The 20,958-nt window shown below is 49.0% G+C and overlaps 1 protein-coding gene across 1 annotated transcript in view; it reads right to left on the bottom strand.

Annotated features, from left to right (window-relative positions):
- The window catches only part of CTNNBL1 (catenin beta like 1), a 99,999-nt gene that overhangs the window by 58,276 nt on the left and 20,765 nt on the right, over window positions 1-20,958 (bottom strand). The window contains exons 5-8 of the mRNA XM_087928743.1: window positions 18,358-18,497; window positions 8,813-8,910; window positions 3,884-3,977; window positions 1,851-1,942 (exon numbers count right to left, since the gene is read on the bottom strand). Coding sequence (XP_087784869.1) covers window positions 1,851-1,942; window positions 3,884-3,977; window positions 8,813-8,910; window positions 18,358-18,497 — 424 coding nt within the window. The remainder of the gene's footprint in view (window positions 1-1,850; window positions 1,943-3,883; window positions 3,978-8,812; window positions 8,911-18,357; window positions 18,498-20,958) is intronic.

The raw sequence follows: 20,958 nt of genomic DNA, 5'->3' as shown, positions 1-20,958 counted from the left end.
CACACAGTCAGTCAGATGTTCCGACTGGGTTTGGCATTTCTGTCTACCTATCGAGCCCTTCCTGAGGACCGGGATGCAAAATTGGATGTTTGATGGTGTTACAGAGATCGCCGCAGGACGGAAGCTGTTCCAAGCAAAGCTGCCTTCCGCAATTGACCGGCGGCAAATCGGTCAATGCCGCTGATGGTGTTTAAGTGGTGCTCCAGTGGTTTTGGGACCGCGCCCAGGACGCCTATGACTATGTTTGCCTTTGCCATAGTCGTTCTATTTCTGTTTGTAGGTCTTTTCAATTTCTTTTTCTTCTCCTGTTCGTTCTCTTCTCTTCTGCTGTCTCCAGGCACGGCCACATCCACTATCCGGACCTTTTTCTGTCTTTCTTGTCGACAACTGTTAAGCCCAGGGTGTTATGTGACAGGTGTCTGTCTTTCTGGATTCTGAAGTCCCAGAGCAATTTAACTACTTCATTTTCCATGACCTTTTTCTACTTTGTGGTCCCAGGCAAATGATATTTCTTGCAGATCTTCCAGTGGACCATTGTTGCTACTTTGTCGTGCCGCTGCTTGTGGTCAGTTTGTGCAATCCTCTTGGGGCAGCTCACCAAGTGGTCCACTGTTTCTTCAGCTTCTTTGCATAGGCGGCACTTCCTGTCTGTTCCTGTCTTCTCCATTCTGGCTTTGCATACGTTGGAATCGGATTCCGAGGCGGAGGCTCGGGAGTGGGAGTGGGAGTGTGGCTCCGGTGGCTGTGGAGGAAACTGGGGAAGGGCACAGGCTGGCTGGGCATTCAGAGGAAGACCCAGACCCACCCCCTCTTCATCCTAGGGCACGCAGGGAGGAGCGGAGAAGGAAGCAACGTGAGTTACGGGGGAGAAAAGGGTCCTGATCCCCTTCATTAGCTGCAGCTGGGAGAACAGGATTTTAAAAGGGTGTTTGCGCACAGCTCCTTGCTGGAAGCAAAGCGTGAATTATCTTTGTTTGTCAAGTCTTATCTGAGTTCTGGCATCCTCCCAACTGTGTGTGTTTCGTTATCTTTTGAAGTCTGCAATTCCTTATCCCGGCCTGTCTCGTTAATTGCTGCAGCTTTGTGGTTTGTGTTGGTTTTTATTTATAATCTATATGTACTTTGGGTTCAGACTGAAATTCTTCCCTTTAAAAACTGTTCTTGGGAGAAGTTTTTTCTCTAGCCGATGATAACTGGTCATTGGGGGCCAAGTTGGAGGAATGAAAGGGACTTTACCTATTTTTTGTGACTTTGTTGCTTTTGTGCCACGCCCCTTTGGGTCATCACACGTTTGTCCTTAAGGCTTGGTCTTGCGCAGCCAGAATTAATCCCTCGGTCTCTTTCTTTAACTTTCCTGCACTTATCCATTGCCAGGTCTTGTTATTATCTGCTTTGCCTGTTATTTTTTTTTTAAATGTACTGGCCATGTAGTGCTTTGTCTTCCCATGCCTCGGTTCTGTTCCTCATTTGGTCTTCCTTGTAGGCCTCCTCCTCCTCCTCCTCCTCCTCCTCCTCCTCCTCCTTCTTCTTCTTCTTCTTCCTCCTCTTCTTCTTCTTCTTCCTCCTCTTCTTCCTCTTCCTTCTTCTTCCTCCTCCTTCCTTCTTTCTTCTTCTTCTTCTTCTTCTTCTTCTTATTATTACGACACTGGACGGACTGGGCAGCCAGTTGTCCAGAATGGTATGTATGCTAAGGAGGTCCAGTCTTAGGAACTTTTAAGACTTCTGGACTTCAGTTCCCAGAATTCAACACTACCTGGGGAATTCTGGGAGTTCCTACAGGTCCTAAAGCCGGCACAGTTGGCCATCCCACCTTAAGAGGAACCGTCAGAGAAAATCTGCCCATGGCTCACCTTCAGCCTCTTAAGAAGCCACTGCATGAGGCCCTGCTGGGCGGCATCCGCACACACCTCTGGCCGAAACTCCGCCATGTTCTCAATGATAGCTTTGAAGAAGATTAAGGGGTGGGTGGGGAGAGAGAGAGAGTACAGAAGAGACTTATCGGTGCTGAATTTCCAGAGATTTCACAGTCACGAGCGTTATCTCAGCAGGCTTCCCAACGCGGCAGCGTTCTCTACAACAGTGGTCCCCAACCTTTTTTGTGCCACGGCCCGGTACCAGCATCACAAAATGATCCGCGGCCCAGTACCGGCATCAGCACGCATGACAAGGCAAGGCGAGCTGAGCGACCGGCCAGCCAGCCGTCCCCCACTTCTCCCCGCCACCTTCAACTCCTCCTTTGTACCTTTGTCGATGGGCTTCGCTTCGGGACGGCTTCGGGACGGTCGCTCGGCTCCCCTTGCCTTGGGTGCTGAAAGAATCCTCGCGCCTTAGTTTCGTTCGAAGCCGCCCCCCCTTCAATGAAACTAAGGCGCGAGGATTCCTTCAGGACCCAAACGCCACTTTCCAACTGGAAAAGCTGACCTGGAAGCACTTTCTCGTCAAACAAGATGGCGGGGCCCAGCAAACTGGCGGCCCGGTAGGAAATGTTCCACAGACTGGTACCGGTCCGCGGCCCGGTGGTTGGGGACCCCTGCTCTACAACAATGTTCCTCGACAATGTTGGCGTGGACTTCAACTCCCAGAATTCCCCAGCCAGCCCGGGTTGAGAAACATTGCGCTAAGACATGGACCTCTGGCCTGGGGCGATGAGAGCCAGGTCATGCCTTGAGAGGCCCAGGCTGCTGGAGATGGGTTCCTCGCTCTCGTTCGCACGCCCTTGTCTGGAAGTTGAGTCAGGGCAACTGGACTTCCAGACAAGCTTCACTGACGTATCTCCACCCGCCGTTGTCATGCTTCTCTTTTCGACTTATTGTCCGTGAATATTGTCGATTCATAAACAATGCAAAAGAAACACAAGGAGAATATAGCTGTAGTATCTATTTAGATCCTATAGATGGCGCTGGCAGCAAACTGCAGTGTCTATAAACCTATATAGGGCCTCTTGGCTACTTGCATGATCTCATCCTCTATCTCAGTGGTCCCCAACCTTTTTTGTGCCGCGGCCCAGTACCGGCATCACAAAATCATCTGCGGCCCGGTACCAGCATCAGCACTCATGGCAAGGCGAGCCGAGCAACCGGCCAGCCAGCTGTCCCCCGCTTCTCCCCGCCACCTTCAACTCCTCCTTTGTACCTGTGTCGATGGGCTTCGCGACGGCTTCAGGACGGTCGCTCGGCTCCCCTTGCCATGCATGCTGAAAGAATCCTTGCGCCTTAGTTTTGTTCGAAGCCGCCCCCCCCCCCCCTCGATGAAACTAAGGCGCGAGGATTCTTTCAGCACCCAAACGCCGCTTTCTACCCGGAAAAGCTCACCAGAAGCACTTTTACATCAAAACAAGATGGCGGTGCCCAGCAAACCGGCGGCCCGGTAGAAATTGTTCCACGGGCTGGTACCGGTCCGGGGATCGGTGGTTGGGGACCCCTGCACTATCTGTTGGGTTGGAAAGTCCTGGACTTTCCAGGCTTATAGGTGATCTCATTTTACTAACATCATCACTAGTCTTAAGGGTTGGTTGGGAGGTTTTGCCCATGTAGCATCTATTCTCCAGTCCAGATGCTGTTATCTATGTTGCCTTTGTCTTCTGGTAAAAACCCTATAAATGTAATAAAGGCTGCCCATGCAGTCAGACATCTTGGCACCCTGCATGATGGCTGGTCTTTAAAATCCACCCTATATCAAGATGATAACCAGAGAGACGGATGGAGAGCAGAGAGCTGGGAGGAAGGAGGGGAACTCCGCCATCAATCCAGCAGCCTTTTCCAGTGTGGAAGAGGGCCGTTGGGACCCCAGGCTCTTGGAAGGCAGGAAGTCTAGGAGGACAGGGGAAGATTTGACCTTGGAGGGCAAGATGACTGCTTCCCCTTCCAATGGGCCCCCAACTTACCCAGAGTATTATGAACGCCGTCCGCCTCTTCCTTGACGCTTTCATCCAGACGCTCCAGATTCTGCACCAACAATGCAACCACCTGCCCGTCCACCTGGGCCAAGGAAAAGAAAGAGAGAAAGGGCAGAGTCTGTTAAGAGTTTGCAGCAATCCAACCAGCACACAAGTAAACAATTCAGCTGGATTCATTTATAGAAGAAATGTCTTTATATACAATAATATTGCATATAATATTACAGGGCCAGCACCAAGGAGGCTCGTTTCAATTTCATTGGACACATGTTGTGCATTGACAATAAACGTTGGTTTGGTTGATTGATGATATACAGTATGATGCATGCATACAATACCCATGCAGCAGAGGTCAGAACCAGAACTCTTAATCCAGAAGTCGTAATCACAGAAGCTATATACACAGAAGCAAATCAACTCTTACATGCAGTTCTTTTAGTTTTAGTTTACTTTATTCCCGTTGCACGTCGTACAAAGAAATCAAACACCATCTTCAGTGTACATCATGAACAGGACCATGAAAATAAATCCATACGGAAAATATACAGAACTAAGCCACGCCCAGGCTCCGAGCCGGCTGGCATGGCTCACAACAGGTACTGTTTCTTAGTCACCAAACAGTTCCTGTCGGCTGATTTGTTGTTGTGGCTATCCCAGCTCATAATTTCCTATATGCAGACGAGACTCAGGGCAAGCAGGCTGGAGAAGGGAAAGGCCCCTACACTGGCAGGCGGCAAGCAGCCAAACACAGCGGAAACCAAAATGGCTGCCACTGAGGGATGCTTTGATGAGTAAAACGGTCTTTCGGTCAAAACTTTGATCCAAAGCACCTGAGGGCAGGACAAGAAGTAACGAGGGGGGGGGGGGGATAGTTAAAGAGAGGTGCAACCTGGAAGGAAGGAGAAATTAGTACCACTCTGTAATGTCTCGGTAAGCCCACGCTTGGAATATGGCATCTACTTTTGGTCGCTGCAATATATAAAAAAGAGGTTGATGCGTGAGGGTCCTTTTGCTTTTATATATATATATATATATATATATATATATATATATATATATATATATATATATATATATATATATATATACACACAGACATAGATGTATTAAATTGGTATGCCGCCCATCTCACTGTTGGAAGAGACTCTGGGCAGCTTACAACATGACTAAAAAAAAAAAAAAAGACAATATCACATGGTTAAAATTAAGAAAGATTAAATAAGGACCAAAAGCTAAGAGGACAGGTGACACGGGGGTGTCACCCACCGGCATACAGTACCCTTAAAAAGGACTCCAGCCCAGCTGGCAGAGCCAACTTTTAAGACTCTCCTTTTTTTATTATTTATAAAAGTTTAGAAAATTTATAAGGCTGCCCGCTCACCCTCTGTGACTTTGGGCAGCTTACAATTTTTTTAAAAAAAAACAACAACCAATATACAAGCATAAAACCAGTAATAACTACGCACCGCTCAGAGCCGTGGGTAGGAGAAGGGCAGTTATACCAAACTTAACCAATAAATAAATAAATGGGGAGTGAAGACTGTAAGGCAGCCAAATCAGGCTGAAGAGCAAATTAACTCGATTCAGGGAAAGCCTCCAACTTCTGTTCAGGAATATAAAGGATTTGATCTGCAAAGCCGGCGGGGGAAGAAACGCTTTGTGATCCCTCCAGCAAGCAATTTATTGACCGCTCAGGAAAGGTCAGCTGGACGGCTGCTGGCTGTGCACAGCGATGGCCGAGAAGGATGGGCCTTGCCGACGGCGTCTGCTGATGGGACAAGCACCATGAGCTTTGGTGTCAAGCGGAAAGGCCACCCCTCCTGGGGACCCTCCTTTGGGGCTTTTGGAAATCGACTGGAAAGGGAGCTCTGAAAATGGGAAAAGGGGGAAGAGAAGCGATGGGATCCCGGTCAAGGAGTCGAAGGGGAAGGAAATATTCAGGCTGGTCGAAAGAGTCTTTGTGAGGGATGGATGGACTGATTGATTGATCGAAGAAATAAATAAGCAAGTAAACAGATCTGGGAGAGGGGAGGACGGGCTAGCTTGCAAAGTTCAAGATGGGAGTCAAATTTATATACATATAAGAAAAAGACCCCTCGACGCATCATCACAAAATCTCCGGAACCGTAAAGCCTACAAACTTGAAATTGGGCACATCTGTTCTTCTTGGCTTCTAGGGGCTCACTAAGAAAGGATTTTTCCAAATGTCCCTCAGAGAATTTAGAGTATTTCCTATATTATTATTATTATTATTAACACGCTCTGATGCTAAAGAGTTCTGCTCCCCCTCCCCACCTGAAAAGAAATCTCTTCCAAAGGCAAAACACAAAAGCAGAGGAGTTTCAGTTTCACAGCAGCAAGCAGCTTTAGGACAGAACAGTTGAGCTAAGCCCCGCCTAGTCTCCTTGCTGTCTCCTTCCTGCTCACCCAGCAAATACTCTTTCAGTTTCCAAACAGCCCTTCAACTCTCTCACACACTGACAGGACGCTCCAGCCTGGCTGGAGAATTCTGGGAGTTGAAGTCCACAAGTCTTATAAAAAAGTGGCCCAGTTTGGAGACCTCTGCCTTAAATGAATCTCATGGCGGCCTAACTAGACGTCATTGGCAAAAGCCTGAAAGAATAATTCATCGAGGAGAGAGAGAGAGGGAGGGAGGGAGGGAAAGAGAGAGAGAGAGGGAAGGAGGGAGGGAGGGAGGGAGGGAGGAGAGAGAGAGAGAGACCAAATACAGTTCTAGTCTATCTACTTTTCTATGACATGAATGTGGGTCCTTTAACAGTGTTGAAGGGAGTTTTCTGGCTTTTTTGTTTTCTGTTATGGTGTTTAGTTTTGATACTTGCAAGGAGAAGAGGATGGAGGGAAGGGGAGGGAGGAAGGAAGGAAGGAATACAAGAGATAAAGGAAAGAGTAGAACAGATGGACAGAAGGAAGGAAATTGAAACAGGAAGGAAGGAAGGAAAAAAAGGGAAGGGAGATATAGAACAGAGGGAGGGAGGGAGGGAGGGAGGGAAGGAACAGGAGAAGGTAAAAAAGGAAGGAAGGAATAGAACAGATAGAAGAGGGGAGGGAAGAGATGAACAGAAGGAACCCAACCAGGCAGGCAGGAAGGGGGATGGAAGGAAGGCAGGCAGGAAGGATGGAAGGAAGGAAGGAAGGAAGAAAAAAGGAGGGAGGAAGGAAGGAAGGAGATAAAGGAAAGAGTAGAACAGGAAGGAAGGAAGGAAGGAAAAAAGAGGGAGGAAGAAGAAGGTAAAAGAAGGAATAGAATAGATAGAAGGAAGAAAAGAAGGAAGGGAAGGAAGGAAGGAAGGAAGAAGGAAGGAAGGAAGGAAGGAAGGGAAGGAAGGAAGGAAGGGAAGGAAGGAAGGAAGGAAGGGCTGGTTTTTCTAGGGTGCCAGTGTTGCAGAGTAGTTGGTGGAGCTTTTCTTGCAGGGTGGGGGGCAGGGAGGTCTTTTCAGCCTTGGAGGGAGGGAGAGCTGCTGTCTTTCGAGAGAGAGAGAGAGAGGGAGGGGGGAGAGAGAGAGAGAGAGAAAGGAGGGAGAGAGAGAGAGAGAGAGAGTCATTATTTCCATCAAAGAAAGGAAAACCTTTCAGACCCTTCTGGCTCAAAGCCGGACAATCAAAGGCACTCGAATAAGCCGTAACAAAAGAGAAAAAGAGAGAGAAAGGGTTTTTTTTGTCTGGGTTTATTGCTTCCCTGGGCGAGAGATTCAGGATGCTTCACCTTCTGTGCTTCTATTCTGTGGGCAAGCGGCAGAGCGGCCTTCGGGGCAACGGCCATTAACCTCTGGAAGGTAACACAATGGCACGCCAAGCGCTGAAGGCCGCCAGCGTGGAGCCACCAGAATCTTTGCAGCTCCGAGTTGAACTGGGGGAGTCCCTGGGGCTCTCTGAGCCTCCTGGCTTCCCTTCACCACCCAACTGTCCTCACTGAGAGGGAGGGAGGGAGGGAGGGAGGCTGTGGAGGGGAGGAGGAGGAGGACTGTGGGGTCCTTGGTGCTCTCAGAGTTGGGGGTTTCCTTGCAGCTGTTTCATCACCCAACTAGCAATGGTGTCGGGAGGAAGTGGGCTTTGTGGAGGAGAAGAGGAGGGAGGAGGAGGAGGAGGAAGGAGTTGAGGAGGAGGAGGAGGAGGAGGAGGAGGAGGAAAATAGACACTTGGGTGCTGAGATGAGTTGTCCTCTTGAGACATTTCATGACCCAACTAGTTAACATCGTCAGTGCTAGAAGGGAGGGAGGTTGCAAATAGGAGGAGCGGGGGTGGGAGAAGGAGAACTATGAGGTCCTGGTGCTCTCTTGAGCTGGGTTGCTTTCTTGCAGACATTTCATGACCCAACTAGGGAACATCATCAGTGCTAGAAGGGAGAGGGGTTTGTGGAGAGAGAGAGAGACAGAGAGAGAAAGGGAGAAAGAGAGGGAGGAGGAGGAGGAATAATAGGAGTGTGGGGTCCTTGGTGCTCTCTGAGATGGGTTGCTTTCTTGCAGACATTTCATGACCCAACTAGGGAACATCATCAGTGCTAGAAGGGAGAGGGGTTTGTGGAGAGAGAGAGAGGAAGAGAGAAAGGAGAAAGAGAGGGAGGAGGAGGAGGAATAATAGGAGTGTGGGGTCCTTGGTGCTCTCTGAGATGGGTTGCTTTCTTGCAGACATTTCATGACCCAACTAGGGAACATCATCAGTGCTAGAAGAGGGGGAGGGGGAGGACAACTAAGGGGTCCCTGGTAATCTCTGAGCTGGGTTGTCTCCTTGCAAATGTTTCATCACCCAACCAGGGAACATCCGTCAGTGTTGGGGGCACTTGTCCAGAGGGCTCAGGACTCCTCCCAAAGGGATGTGGGGCCTCTACAAAGGATCTTCCTTGGCTTTCAAGGCGTTGACCCCCCAGCCCAGCCAGAGATGCCACCCGGTGCTACTTACCAAGGCATCTATGAGGACCCCGGCCCCTTCCTCACTCTCGTGCAGGGTGTCGATGTCCGTGAGCTCTTGCAGAAGGTCCACCACCGCGATGGCGACATGTAAGGGGTTAGGGTTAAGGCAAAGCAGCAGAACCTCCTTCCCAGCAATTAGGGGAGCAGGGGGTCTCCAAAAGGGACACCCCAAAATGTCTGCGCGGATCAACGCCCTTCAAAAATAGGGCCATCCAAAGCAATCGAGCAGTTCTTGAAAGAATGCAAGCTACCATCCCCCTCTGACGGGGAAGGGCCTTCCCCCAGGGACCCGAAGGACCTCCATCTTCTTCAAGCGGGTCTGAAGACAGAACTCTCCCTCCACCGGGCTCCTGGGGGTCGGGGTGGGGTTAAGGTCTTGGGGTTTAAGACCAGAAGTGAAGCTGTTAAAATATTGGCTGATGCAATAAGAATAAGCATAACATGGATATTTCCCTTTTAAGACTAGGGATGGGTTCTATCCCTTTAAGAGGCATTTATATAAAGGCAGACTTTAGAGGGCGTGACCTCTCTTCTTGTGTATTCATTGCAATACCAGAGTTCTCCCTGTTAAGAGTTAAGCAGTTTGCTTACTTGTTATTTTGCCTACCACTTATGTGTCTGTATATAACTGTGTTGTGGCTCCGGGCTTGGATTCAGCTCCTGTGATTGATATGAGTTCAAGTGAAGAGGTCATGGCAGAAAAATATGAGCCGGCATGGCTCAGTGATTGGACTGATAACCAGGATGAGGAGATGGACGTGACAAAGGACGACAGACCTGATGTATTAGAATTGTCAGGACCTTTGACCTCCTCTGGTTCCTTATCTGATCAACAGCCGGGAATGGCTGACAGGGAAGTTTTGAGAGAGTCTTCTAGTGGAGATGAGAACTTGGAAAATTTGTGGTTAAATGTAAAAAATAGAAGACGGTCGAGAAGGCAAAATCAGCTGGAGCGAATGAGAAGAGCAAGTCAGTAAATTAGTACGTTGCCTCAATGAGTATAAAAGGACACAGCTGGGCTGGTACAATTTGCCAGGAACAAAGTGACTATTTGAGTGAGGACGTTACAGCAAGAAGCTCTGAGACTGGAGATTTATTCCCAGGACTGGTTTCCCGGACAGAGTAAAGATTTATGCTGTGGTTTCTGTCAGCCGTTATCTTGTAAGACTTCTTTCCGTTTAATTGTGAAACGGCTGCTTTCTGTTTTGTTCGTTTGAATTTTGAAGGGGAGTCATAACATAACTGTATTGTATATAAACCACTGTTAAACGTCTGTGTGCTGTGTTTTGCTCCTGGGTTGTCTATAATAGCGGTCACGCTGAAAATGCTCTGACGGGGGAGGGGACACACGGATGTGCGCCAAAGGTTGGTGAGAGCTGATCCCTCCAAGGGATCCATTCTGCACCCTTTTTCCTATTCTGCTTGGATCACTGTGGACCACCAAAAAAAAAAACCCAGTGGCCTTATCAACACAATTTTCCAATCCATCAGTCAATGAAAGTCAACCTCCAGGCCTCTCCATCTTCCGAGGCCAGTTTTGGTGAATCTGTTACTAGCCAGGCTAATGTCCAGGGATGTGGAGCCACAGGAAGCTTTTCAAAACCACTCAACAGCTGGGGGGGAGGGGCAATTCCTTCCCCCTCCCCCACCTTTTCAGAGACAGTAATTCTCAGGGATATGCAGTTGTCAACGAGAGCCCTGGCCTTTGACGAGAATGAGAACCATAATTATCTAATAGTTACAAGCCTTCTGCAAAATTGGCTAGGGGTGTCCCACCTTGTCAACTTTTAAGGCTTGGGGACTTCCAACTCCTAGCATGGAATTCTGGGAATTGAAGTCCACAAGCCTTCAAGTTGAGAAAAGTTGGGCAGTTCTGGTCTCAGGGTCAAGATTCCCACTGGAGGTTGGACACAAGACTCAAGTCCCCATGACTTAAAGCTGACAAGGCTGGAGACCCCTGGCTCAGGGCCACAATTGCCATTCCCTGAGTTGCCTGCTCTCTCGCTGGGAGGTATCTCTGGAGAGTCTCCATCCTCCAGTCCTGGTTGTCCCAAAGGTGCCTTTTTTTTTCCATCCAAGAAGCAACTAGACTTCCTGGTTTTTCTCTGAAGACGTTTCGCTTCTCCTCCAAGAAGCTTCTTCAGCTCTGACCATCCACCACCCAGTCTTCTCCGCCATCCAGCCAGAGCTGAAGAAACTTCTTGGAAAGTCCAGCTGACACTTGGGAAGAAAAGCTAGGAAGGAATTGCCGAACGCTGTGGACAAACCTGCCACAAGCAGCATCCGTGCAAAACTCCAGGGCCGCAAAAGCCACCTCGGTGCTACTAACTGGAGAAGAGACAGACTCTTCATAAAGCTGCAACCAATTAACAAAGAAAGCTGGAAGAAAATTAACATGCGATGCACTTAAGAGTGCGCTGCCCTATTTCTAGTCATTAACCTCAGAGGCCGTTCCTCTAACCGCAGCCCCGTCTCGCTCATCCGAGACTGATGGGGTCCTCTCCGGTCAGTTTTGACCTTGGGCGCCCAGATTGTGAAATGTCCTCTATCACAGCTCTTCTGAGGGCCCCTTTGAGATGCACCAAAGAAACCTTTGTTCCTCAGGTGATGTTCTTCTCCAACCTCTGCCTGGCATCCAGGACACCGAATAACAGGGCTTGGAAGGAACTTTGGAGATCTTCTAGCCCAGGGGGTCTTCAAACTGGGGCAGCTTTTAAGATTTGTGGACTCCCGGAATTCCTCCTCCAGTCAGGTTAGCTCAAGAATTCTGGGAGTTGAAGCCCTCAAGTCTCAAACTTGCCAAGTTTGAAGGCCCTTGGTCTAGTCCAACCCCCCGCTCACGCAGGAGAACCTATTGTCAGGATTCTGGCAGGATTCGTGACAAGGGTGACAATGGATGATGTGTCTCAGAGGTGGCTATCTGTCAGGATCCCAGCAGTGACCCCCAATTCAGTCATGAGCCTCGAGCCAAACTTCCAAAACTTCAAACGGATTTATTGGGAGTGAACATGTCCGGCACTGCCTGGGTGAAGCCGGCTCTGAGGCACGTCATTCATTGTGACCCTTGACCCTGGTTTTCCCGCACCCTCTGGGTGTATCGTAATTCCTATTCTCCGATGGGACACATCCTTAGCCAAGAGTCATCAGTCAGGGTCTCCAGTGAGAATTTTCCTCAGCAGAAAGTTCAGTCACCTAGTTACTATCTTTGAAAACATTTATGGAATGCACTTCCGGTTTTGCAAGCTACTACACTGCTCCCCCCTCCCTTTCTGTTGGCAACTCTAAAAGACCATAGAAATTTTTTATGAGATGACACCTATCCCATCTCAGACAAGTGACTGTCCAGTCTCTTCTTAAAAACCTCCAGTGTTGGAGCAGCCACAACTGCTGCAACGGTCGTAAGTGGGGAAAAACGGTCCTCCTAAATCATTTTTTTGCAGTGCTCTTGTTAACTTTGAACAACCACTAAATGATCCGTTGTTCAGCCGAATAAGTGTCCTTTGAACCATACATCCTATTTCAACAAAAAGATATTTTGATAAAAGATTGCTTGATGCAATATTATTTTACCACCGGGGAGAAAAGTCACTTAATTCGGATGATCTGCTCCCAAATGGCTGCCGAACGAGAAAAACGAGTGAATTGGAAGCGAACGAAAAGAGGGAGGGATGTTTTCAGTCACGTCAGGCCACCCCCTGGGGGACATCAACGACTCCAGTTTGTTCTTCCTCTCGTCCTGATTCAGAAGACCTGCCAAGCTCCTGTCTGGCGAGATTTGATAGCGAAACGTGTCCGTGATGGGCTTGCGAGAACCGGCTGCTCAGCTGAATTCGCTTCCTGATCTTTTGATAGTCTTTCTTGTCTGTTGTACGCAGCGATAGAAGCGAATTTTAGCAACAAAGAGAAAACGGAGGGTTTTTTTTTTTCTTTCTTCTTCTTCTCTCTCTCTCTCTCTTCGGAGAGTGATTTAAAGATTAAAACAGCGGGTTCAAGACTCCAGGGACAGAGACCTGTCCTCGGGGGAAGCGTGATGCTATATGTCAAAACTCTTAAAGCATGTCCTGTAAATTGATATGCCGATGGTGAGACATGCAAGGTGTTTCGTTTCCACACACACACACACACACACACACACACACACCGAATAGCAATCGTTTGCTCACCATTTATCCTTGGTGTTTCAAATTGTAGCCCTAGGGGAGGGAACAGAATAAATTCCTTGGCAGGTTTGAGATCAAGCAGAAAATTCTGCTCGCCGCTCAGCTTGGAAAAGTAAACCAGGATAAGGGAAGGGCTGGTGCGTCGCTTGTCATCACGGCTTCTGGTCCAGCCTTGGCTGCCAATGGATACTTGGCTACCAACAAACATCCAGGCACAGGGAGAACAACAGGGCTGGAAGGGGCCTTGAAGGACTTCTAGTCCATCCTTCTGCTCAACCAGGAAACCCTATGCCATTTTGGAGAAATGTAGAATAGTAACTTATCATCCCTTTAAATGTACACTAATTGTGGCAGGCATTCAAATAATGAAATGGCTGTCCAGTCTCTTCTCTTCCACTGTTGGAGCATCCACAACTTCTGGTGGCAAGCAGTTCCACTGGTTAATAGTTTTCACTTTCAGGAAATTTCTCCATAGTTTCAGGCAGCTTCTCTCCTTGATTAGTTTCCCTCCATTGCTTCTCCTCCTGCCTTTTGTTGCTTTGGGACAGGGGTCTCCAACCTTGGGCACTTGAAGCCTGGAGGACTTCAACTCCCAGAATTCCCAGCCAGCTTGGCTGGCTGGGGAATTCTGGGAGTTGAAGTCCTCCAGGCTTCAAGTGCCCAAGGTTGGAGACCCCTGCTTTGGGAAATAGATTTTCTCTGCGACAGACCCTCAAATATCAGGAGGGTGGTGTCGTGTCGTATCATCCCTACATCTTTATTTCAGTAGACTAGATATCCCATTCCTGCCGCTGCTCTTTGTATGTTTCAGCCTCCAGTCCTCTAATCCAGTGGTCGCCAACCGGTGGGCCGGGGACCGCTGGTGGACTGTGAGGAAATGTTGGTGGCTCGCAGAGAAATGTCCCCCCCAAAAACAATTAATCCAGGCTGCGCAGGAACACAAGGCTTGCGTCGCTTGCATTGCGCACAACATGAGGGAGTGAGAGGAAGGGGGAAAAGGCGGAGGGGGTGAACTTGTCCCACGCGCCCCACTTGCCTGGCCTGGCCACCGGGCTGCTTCTTTCCGCTTCTTTCTTCTTCTGCTTCTGGCTGCATGCAAGGAAAGCAGCCAGTCTTTCTTTCTCTCCCCCAAACTCTGCCAGAAATGAGCCTTGGGGACCCTGCAAGGCCTCCTGCTCCAAGAGGCTGCGCCGCCACAAAAGACTCATTTCTGGCGGAGTTTGGGGGAGAGAAAGAAAGACTTCTGCGGCTTCTGCTGCTTTCCTTGCATGAAGCCAAAAGTCTCTCTCTCTCTCTCTCTCTCTCCCTGAGACGGTATCCTGCAATCCCAAATAAAGAACGATCGATCGGTAGGAAAACGGGGTGGGGGGATTTTCCTGCAGATTTTTTTGGCATGTTCCCAGAGTCTCTGGTCCGCGGGATTTAAAAGTATGAGCTTGGTGGTCCCCGAGGTCGAAAAGGTTGGCGACCCCTGCCCTAATCCTCCTGGTTGCTCTTCTCTGCACTCTTTCTAGAATCTCAACATCTTTTCTGTATCATGGCGACCAAAACTGGATGCAGGATTCCTCGTGTGGCCTTAGCAAGGCCTTATAAAGAGGTACTCTGGCCAATGCTCATTGTTACCCCAGATTCATCACAGCTTCTCATGGCTGACGGGGACAGAACCGGCCGTATTTTCTCGTCTTCAAGGCTGCCACTAGCAAGACCTCCATCATTCATGTCCCTCGGCGTGACCGGCCCATCCTAGTCAACCTTTTAACAAATGACACGGCGCCGAGGCTACCGAAGCCTTCAAAAAAAAACCTTGAGGGGGGGAAGGAACTTTCAAGGCCACAGAGCTGCTTACGCAGAGGAAATATTTCCAGATACATTTTCTCCTGGTCTGCTGCTGCTGTTGTTTTTCTAAACTGAACGGGGAACGGGGATTTGCAGAAAAAAAGCATTGCATAGTTGGAAGCTCAAGCCAGCAAAAGCAGCCACGAAAGCCCCCTTTCCCCCGCTCTGAACTGGGGGCCCAGTTGGATGGTTTCAGCTTGATGATGATGATGATCTCCATTCAATCGTGGCTGATTCTTGGTGATTTTATGGGCTGGGAGGGGCCTCTTCGTATCCTCCCACCTTGAACGAGCAGTCCTTCTCGGCTCTGGCCGGTGTCCATTTTCAATGGTGCCCAGCCAACGTGTCCTTTGGCAGCCTGGTTTTCTTTGACTGAAAACTCTTCCCAATGCAATTGCTTCGTCCGGTGAATTTCCCCCCCAAGACCTGGCCGAGGGAAGTGAGGTGCCGTTCTGCGGTTTTGCCTTCCAGGGACAGGTCTGGCACGTGATGCGCTCCAGTGTTTGTTAGTCTCTTTTGCTGTCCAAAGAGCACGCAGGCGCCTCCTCTGGCACCATAGGCTCAAAGGAATCCATTTTCCTCCTGCCCTTTTTTAAGGTCGAACTTTCACAACCACAGGGAGCTGTGGGGAACACAACGGAGCAAACTAACCTACATTCGGTGGCCAGTTGCTCCTAGCTTGACTGCCTTACATATAATGAGCTGTATGCACCAAAATTTCATTTTAATGTATGCTAATTAGTGTACATTCAAAGTGACAATAAAGCTATTGTCAACTATAAAACGTGTATCCAAAATGTTTTATGAGTTCTGTTCTAATATTTTATTGTATACTGTACTATACTATTCTAATTCTATTCTAATCCATTCCATTCTATTCCATTCCAATTCTATTTCTGTTCTTAATAATCTACTTCTATTCTATTCTAATATTCTATTCTTATTTTTATTCCTATTCTATTCTAATATTCTATTTCTATTTTATTCTAATATTCTATTCTATTTTGTTCTATTCTATTTTTATTCTAATATTCTATTGTATCCTATCCTATCCTGCGTTCTATCCTTGCATGCTGTTCTGTTCTACTCTACTGTTATTCCCTTCTATCCCTTATTATATCCTATTCCTATTTTCACAAACATAAGTTAGCACACACCGCTCAGCCTGCCGAAAGTAGCCGCTGTGTACTATATCTGTGGAAATTCTCCGTCATCCAGGTCACGGCTGCCCCAAAGGGGCTTTTGTCCCAATGGACTTCATTGATTTTTTTTTTCTTGAAGATGTTAGTTAGAATGGAAAAAGCTTCTTGGATGAGCAATGAAAGGTCTTCAAATAAAAAGTAATAATAATCAACAAAGTCCAATTGCTGTTGGGGGAAAAAGCCCCTTTGGGACATCATGCAGCATCTTCAAAGAAGCCAAACCAGAAAAATTCCTTTTTGTTGTCGTCGTTGTTGCTGTTCTCAAAGAACACTTGAGACCTTGTTGTTAAATCTGGTGGTGGGTTGTTGTTTTTTTTTCAGCCTTCTCATCTAGCCTGTCTTCCTTCCTGGCCAAGATAACACTTCTAAACAGAGGTTTTCGACTGTTACTTATCAGTCACTAGGAAAGGCAACTGGCTGACATCAGACGGGTGGCGTCTGGTAGATTTGTTGAAATGCGTACGGCAGCCTTGCAGGCAATTTTCACAAAGCCTTTTCCATTTATTTATTTTTTTTCCCTCTCTGCAGCTCCAGGTCAATTCAAGATAAGAGAGACAGAAGGGACTCCCAGCTGACTTCTAACATGGCAGATAGAGGCTGCTTTAATAACCCTCTTGGGCAGGGATCTGCAAACTTGGCGACTTTAAGACTTGGGGACTCCCAACTCCCAGAATTCCCAGCCAGCTTAGCTGGCTGGGGAATTCTGGGAGTTGGGAGTCCCAAGTCTTAAAGTCGCCAAGTTTGAGGACCCTGATATAAACAAATGGAGATGAGGAAGACCACAAGCCTCCAACCCAACCCTTCTTTGAGGTCTTCTTCACCCTAAAGCAAGGGTGGGGGAACCGTGGGCCTTTTAGGACTTGTGGACTTCGATGCCCAGAATCCCCATTTATCCTTTATCACATTCCATCCTATTTGCCGAACCAACTTGGAACTGAGGAGACAGAATCTGTGGGTGCTCCAACACTGGGAGTTTTTTTAAGAAGAGACTGGAGGGGGGGGGGGCATTTGTCCGGAATGGTCTATAGGGCAGAGGGTGGGCGAACATTTTTGACACCGAGTGCTGAAACGGGAGAGCGCATGCGAACACAGGGGAGCGCCAGAAGAACAGCTGGCCGGCGCACATGTGGGCACGCGGGAACCCAGAGGAGCAACGGGCGACGGCTGGCGTGCTCAGAGGCATGGCTCTGCGTGCCACTTCTGGCACGCGTGCCATAGGTTTGTCATCATGGGTATAGGGTAAGAGTGTCTAACCTTGGCATCTTTAAGACTGGCGGACTTCAGTAAGATAGACAGACAGACAGACAGATAGATGATAGGTAGGTACAGAGATAAGATTATAGATAAAGATAGATGAGGTAGATAGGTAGACGATAAGTAGATGGATAGATGGTAGGTAAGTAGGTAGAGACTATAGATAAGATATAGATAAATAGATAGATAGATAGATAGACAGACAGACAGACAGACAGATAGATAGTTGCTATAAAGATAGATATACTATATAGGTAGGTAGGTAGGTAGACTATGAAGATAGATACTATATAGATAGATAAGATGGATGGATGGATGGATGGATGGATGGATGGATGGGTGGATGGATGGATGGATGGGTGGATAGATAGGCAGGCAGGCAGGCAGGCAGGCAGATAGATGATAGGTAGGTACAGAGATAAGACTATAGATAAAGATAGATGAGGTAGATAGGTAGACGATAGGTAGATGGATAGATGGTAGGTAAGTAGGTAGAGACTATATATAAGATATAGATAGATAGATACTATAAAGATAGATATACTATATAGGTAGGTAGGTAGACTATAAAGATGGATACTACAGATAATGATAGATAGATAGATAGATAGATAGATAGATGGATGATAGGTAGGTAGAGACTATAATGACAGATACTATAGATAACAATAGACAGACAGACAGACAGAGATGTAGGTAGGTAGGTAGGTAGCTATAGAGAGACAGACAGACACAAGACTCAGTTCTAATTTGCTGAAGGGCAAAACCTTCCAAAGTGGGCCCACAGAAGGGAGGGGTGGGGTCTCTCGGCCAGCCCCCTCGCCTCCCCCCAAACCGCCCATCCGCAGTCTTTCTTTGCATTCCCCACCCGGCCCCCTGCGCCTCTCCCTGGCGGTGCTGCAGGCCCCCCCGTTTCTCCCAAGACGAACCTCCGGAGCCCCCTCCTGAGACAGCCGGCCGATGCCCCCCACCTCCCCCTCCCCAGATAATCCTTCTGGCTGCCCGGCCCTGGGCGAGGGCGAGAGACCGACACAAACCAAGCGGGGGGCGATCCCTCCCTCCCCTCCCCTCGAGAAGGATATCGGTGTTGTCGTGGCCCAGGAGGCCCAGGAGCGAATGGACGGCGTTGAGCTCCACCAGGAGATGGTAGAGGTCCGGCATGGTGGCCACCACGTGCATCTCTTGAATGATGTCGTTGAGGTCCAGCTCGGATTCCATGAACCTGCGGGAAGGAGGGGCAAGAGGGATCGGGGAGGGTCCAGGAAGATCTCGTCTCCCACCCCGAGGTCAACCTGGCGGCCTTGCCCCAAAAGATGCCCTTCCTCCCCCCCCCAAAAAAGGGCGACTGGACGTTCTTGGGGCTTTTTTGGGTCCCCCGGAAAACATTTCGCTTCTCAACCAAGACCTTCCGCGTCAGAAGCTTCCTGGAGGAGAAGCAGACGGTCCTCGGGGAAAACACCCAAGGAAAACACCCAGTTGCCTTTTTTTTTTTGGGGGGGGGAAGCACCTTCGGGACAAGCAGCCGGATTTGTCCAAATCGAAATCCACACACTTGGCAACTGGTTCGCACTGATGACCGACCGTTGCTGTGCCCGGGGGTCACGTGGTCCCCCTTGGCCACCTCCTGACCACCAAAGCCCATGGGGAGCCTAGATTTACGGAAGACTCTTCCCTTCCCTTCCCTTCCCCTCCCTCCCTTCCATCAGAACAAGCACGGCGATTCACTTCCAAAGGTCGTGAGAAAGGCTGCAAAAGGGAGTCAGGTTCACTTAACGAAGGCTTGCTTAGCGACAGAAATGTTGGGACCCCGTTGGAGTTGTAGCTTGGGGGTTATTTACTTGATAGGTGTTATCGTTTCCATCTTTTTTAAATAGTTTCCTAGTTTTATAAGCGTCAGCCCCGCCCCCCAGAAGTGCCTCAGTGGAGTTGGGCAGGTATGGCAACCAAAGGAGAACACAGGAAGACAGCCTGGGCTGTCTTGCTCTCCTGCTGCCTCCCGAATCCCTCCTCCTCCTCTTCCTCCCCTCTTCCTCCTCCTCTTCTTCTCCTCCTCCTCCTCCTCCCCTCCTCCTCCTCTTCTTCTTCTCCTCCTCCTCCCCTCTTCCTCCTTCTTCTCCTCCTCCTCCTCCTCTTCTTCTCCTCCTCCTCCTCCTCCTCCTCCTCCTCCTCCTCCTCCCTACAAACCCCACTCCCTTCCAGCATTGACAATGTTACTTAGTTGGGTCATGAAACATCTGCAACAACTCAACCAAGCTCAGAGACCATCAAGGACTCCATGGTCCTCTCCTCCTCCTCTTCTTCTCCTTCTCCTCCTCCTCCTCCTCTTCTTCTTCTTCTCCTCCTCCTCCTCCTCTCCATCTTGGGTTTGGTGTTTTGTTGCCGTTAAGCTGAAGGGAAGCGCAGCCTCTGCCTCCACCACCCTCATGGCCAGTTCCAAGCCCCGACTGGCCCATTTTCATCCCGGGGGCTCCGGGAGATGCGCTGGCCCCGCCCTCGGCTTTCCCCTCCCTGGACTCGATCACCACCCCAAAAAGAGTTGATGGGGCTTTTTGTGCAGCCATTCCTTCCGGGTTGCATTTAGGACGGCCGCCCAGAGGAACGAACAGGCGGGCAGGGCCAGGCCCTTCCCCAGACGGACACAGGGAGGAAGACCGTCAGGAAGCGAGTTAGGGCTCTTCCCCAAGGCCCGTTGCTGAAGCCAGGTCAAGGGCAACGGGGGTCCTTTCCGCTCCAAATGGAGAAGGCGGGTGGCCGTGAGAAAGAGAGCGAAAGAGAGAGAGAGGGAAAGAGAGGGAGGGACAAAGGGAGAGAGAGAGAGAATAAGAAACAGAGAGAGGGGGAAAGGGAGATAGAAAGAGAAAAAGAAATAAAGAGAAAAAGAGGGAGGGCGAGAAAGAGAGACAGCAAGGAGAGACAGAGGGACAGAGAAAAAGAGGAGAGAGAGAAAAAGAAACAGAGAGAAAGAGAAACAGAGGGAACGAGAAAGAGAGAGAGAGAGAGAGAGAGAGAGAGATCCTTTGGATAATTCAATAGTCGAACCAAATCTGTAGCCTTTTCTGGATGTTTAGCCCAGGACCACAATTGACCCGAACATTTCTCTTGCTAAGTGAGACAGTTAGTGAGTTGTTAAGTTACTAACACAATCTTTAAGACCATTGCTTGTGAGATGGTCACAAAAGGGGATCATGTGACTCAGGGACACGGCGACCGTCGTAAACACGAGTCTGTTGCCAAGCGGCTGAACTTCTATCACATGACCATGGGGATGCTGCAACGGTCTAAGTGTGAAAAACGGTCATAAGTCCCCTTTGTTCAGTGCTGTTGTAAATGAACACCATTCAGGTGACCACAAGGAGACAGATAAACTCCCCAGGGGCCTCAGTGACCCTCTAAAAGGATGCAAATGACCAGCTGCCTGCAAGAAGCATAAATCCTTCCATCCTCCACCTTTTAATCAGAGGTGAAGAAGCTTCTTGGATGAGAAGTAAAACGCCTTCAAAAGAAAAGACCAGGAAAGTCCAGTTGCCTCCTGAAAAAGGACCTTTGGGACAACCAGGACCTGGATAGCAAGAGCACTTAGACTTATATACCGCTTCACAGTGCCTTTACATCCCTCTCTAAGCAGTTTATAGGGTCAGCCTCTTGCCCCCAACAATCTGGGTCCCTATTTTACCGACCACAGA

Source organism: Pseudonaja textilis, chromosome 3 (assembly GCF_049901715.1).
Source record: "Pseudonaja textilis isolate UNSWEBS1 chromosome 3, rPseTex1.2, whole genome shotgun sequence".
In the NCBI taxonomy this organism is placed as follows: domain Eukaryota; kingdom Metazoa; phylum Chordata; class Lepidosauria; order Squamata; family Elapidae; genus Pseudonaja; species Pseudonaja textilis.
This window is presented reverse-complemented; position numbering and strand designations above follow the sequence as displayed.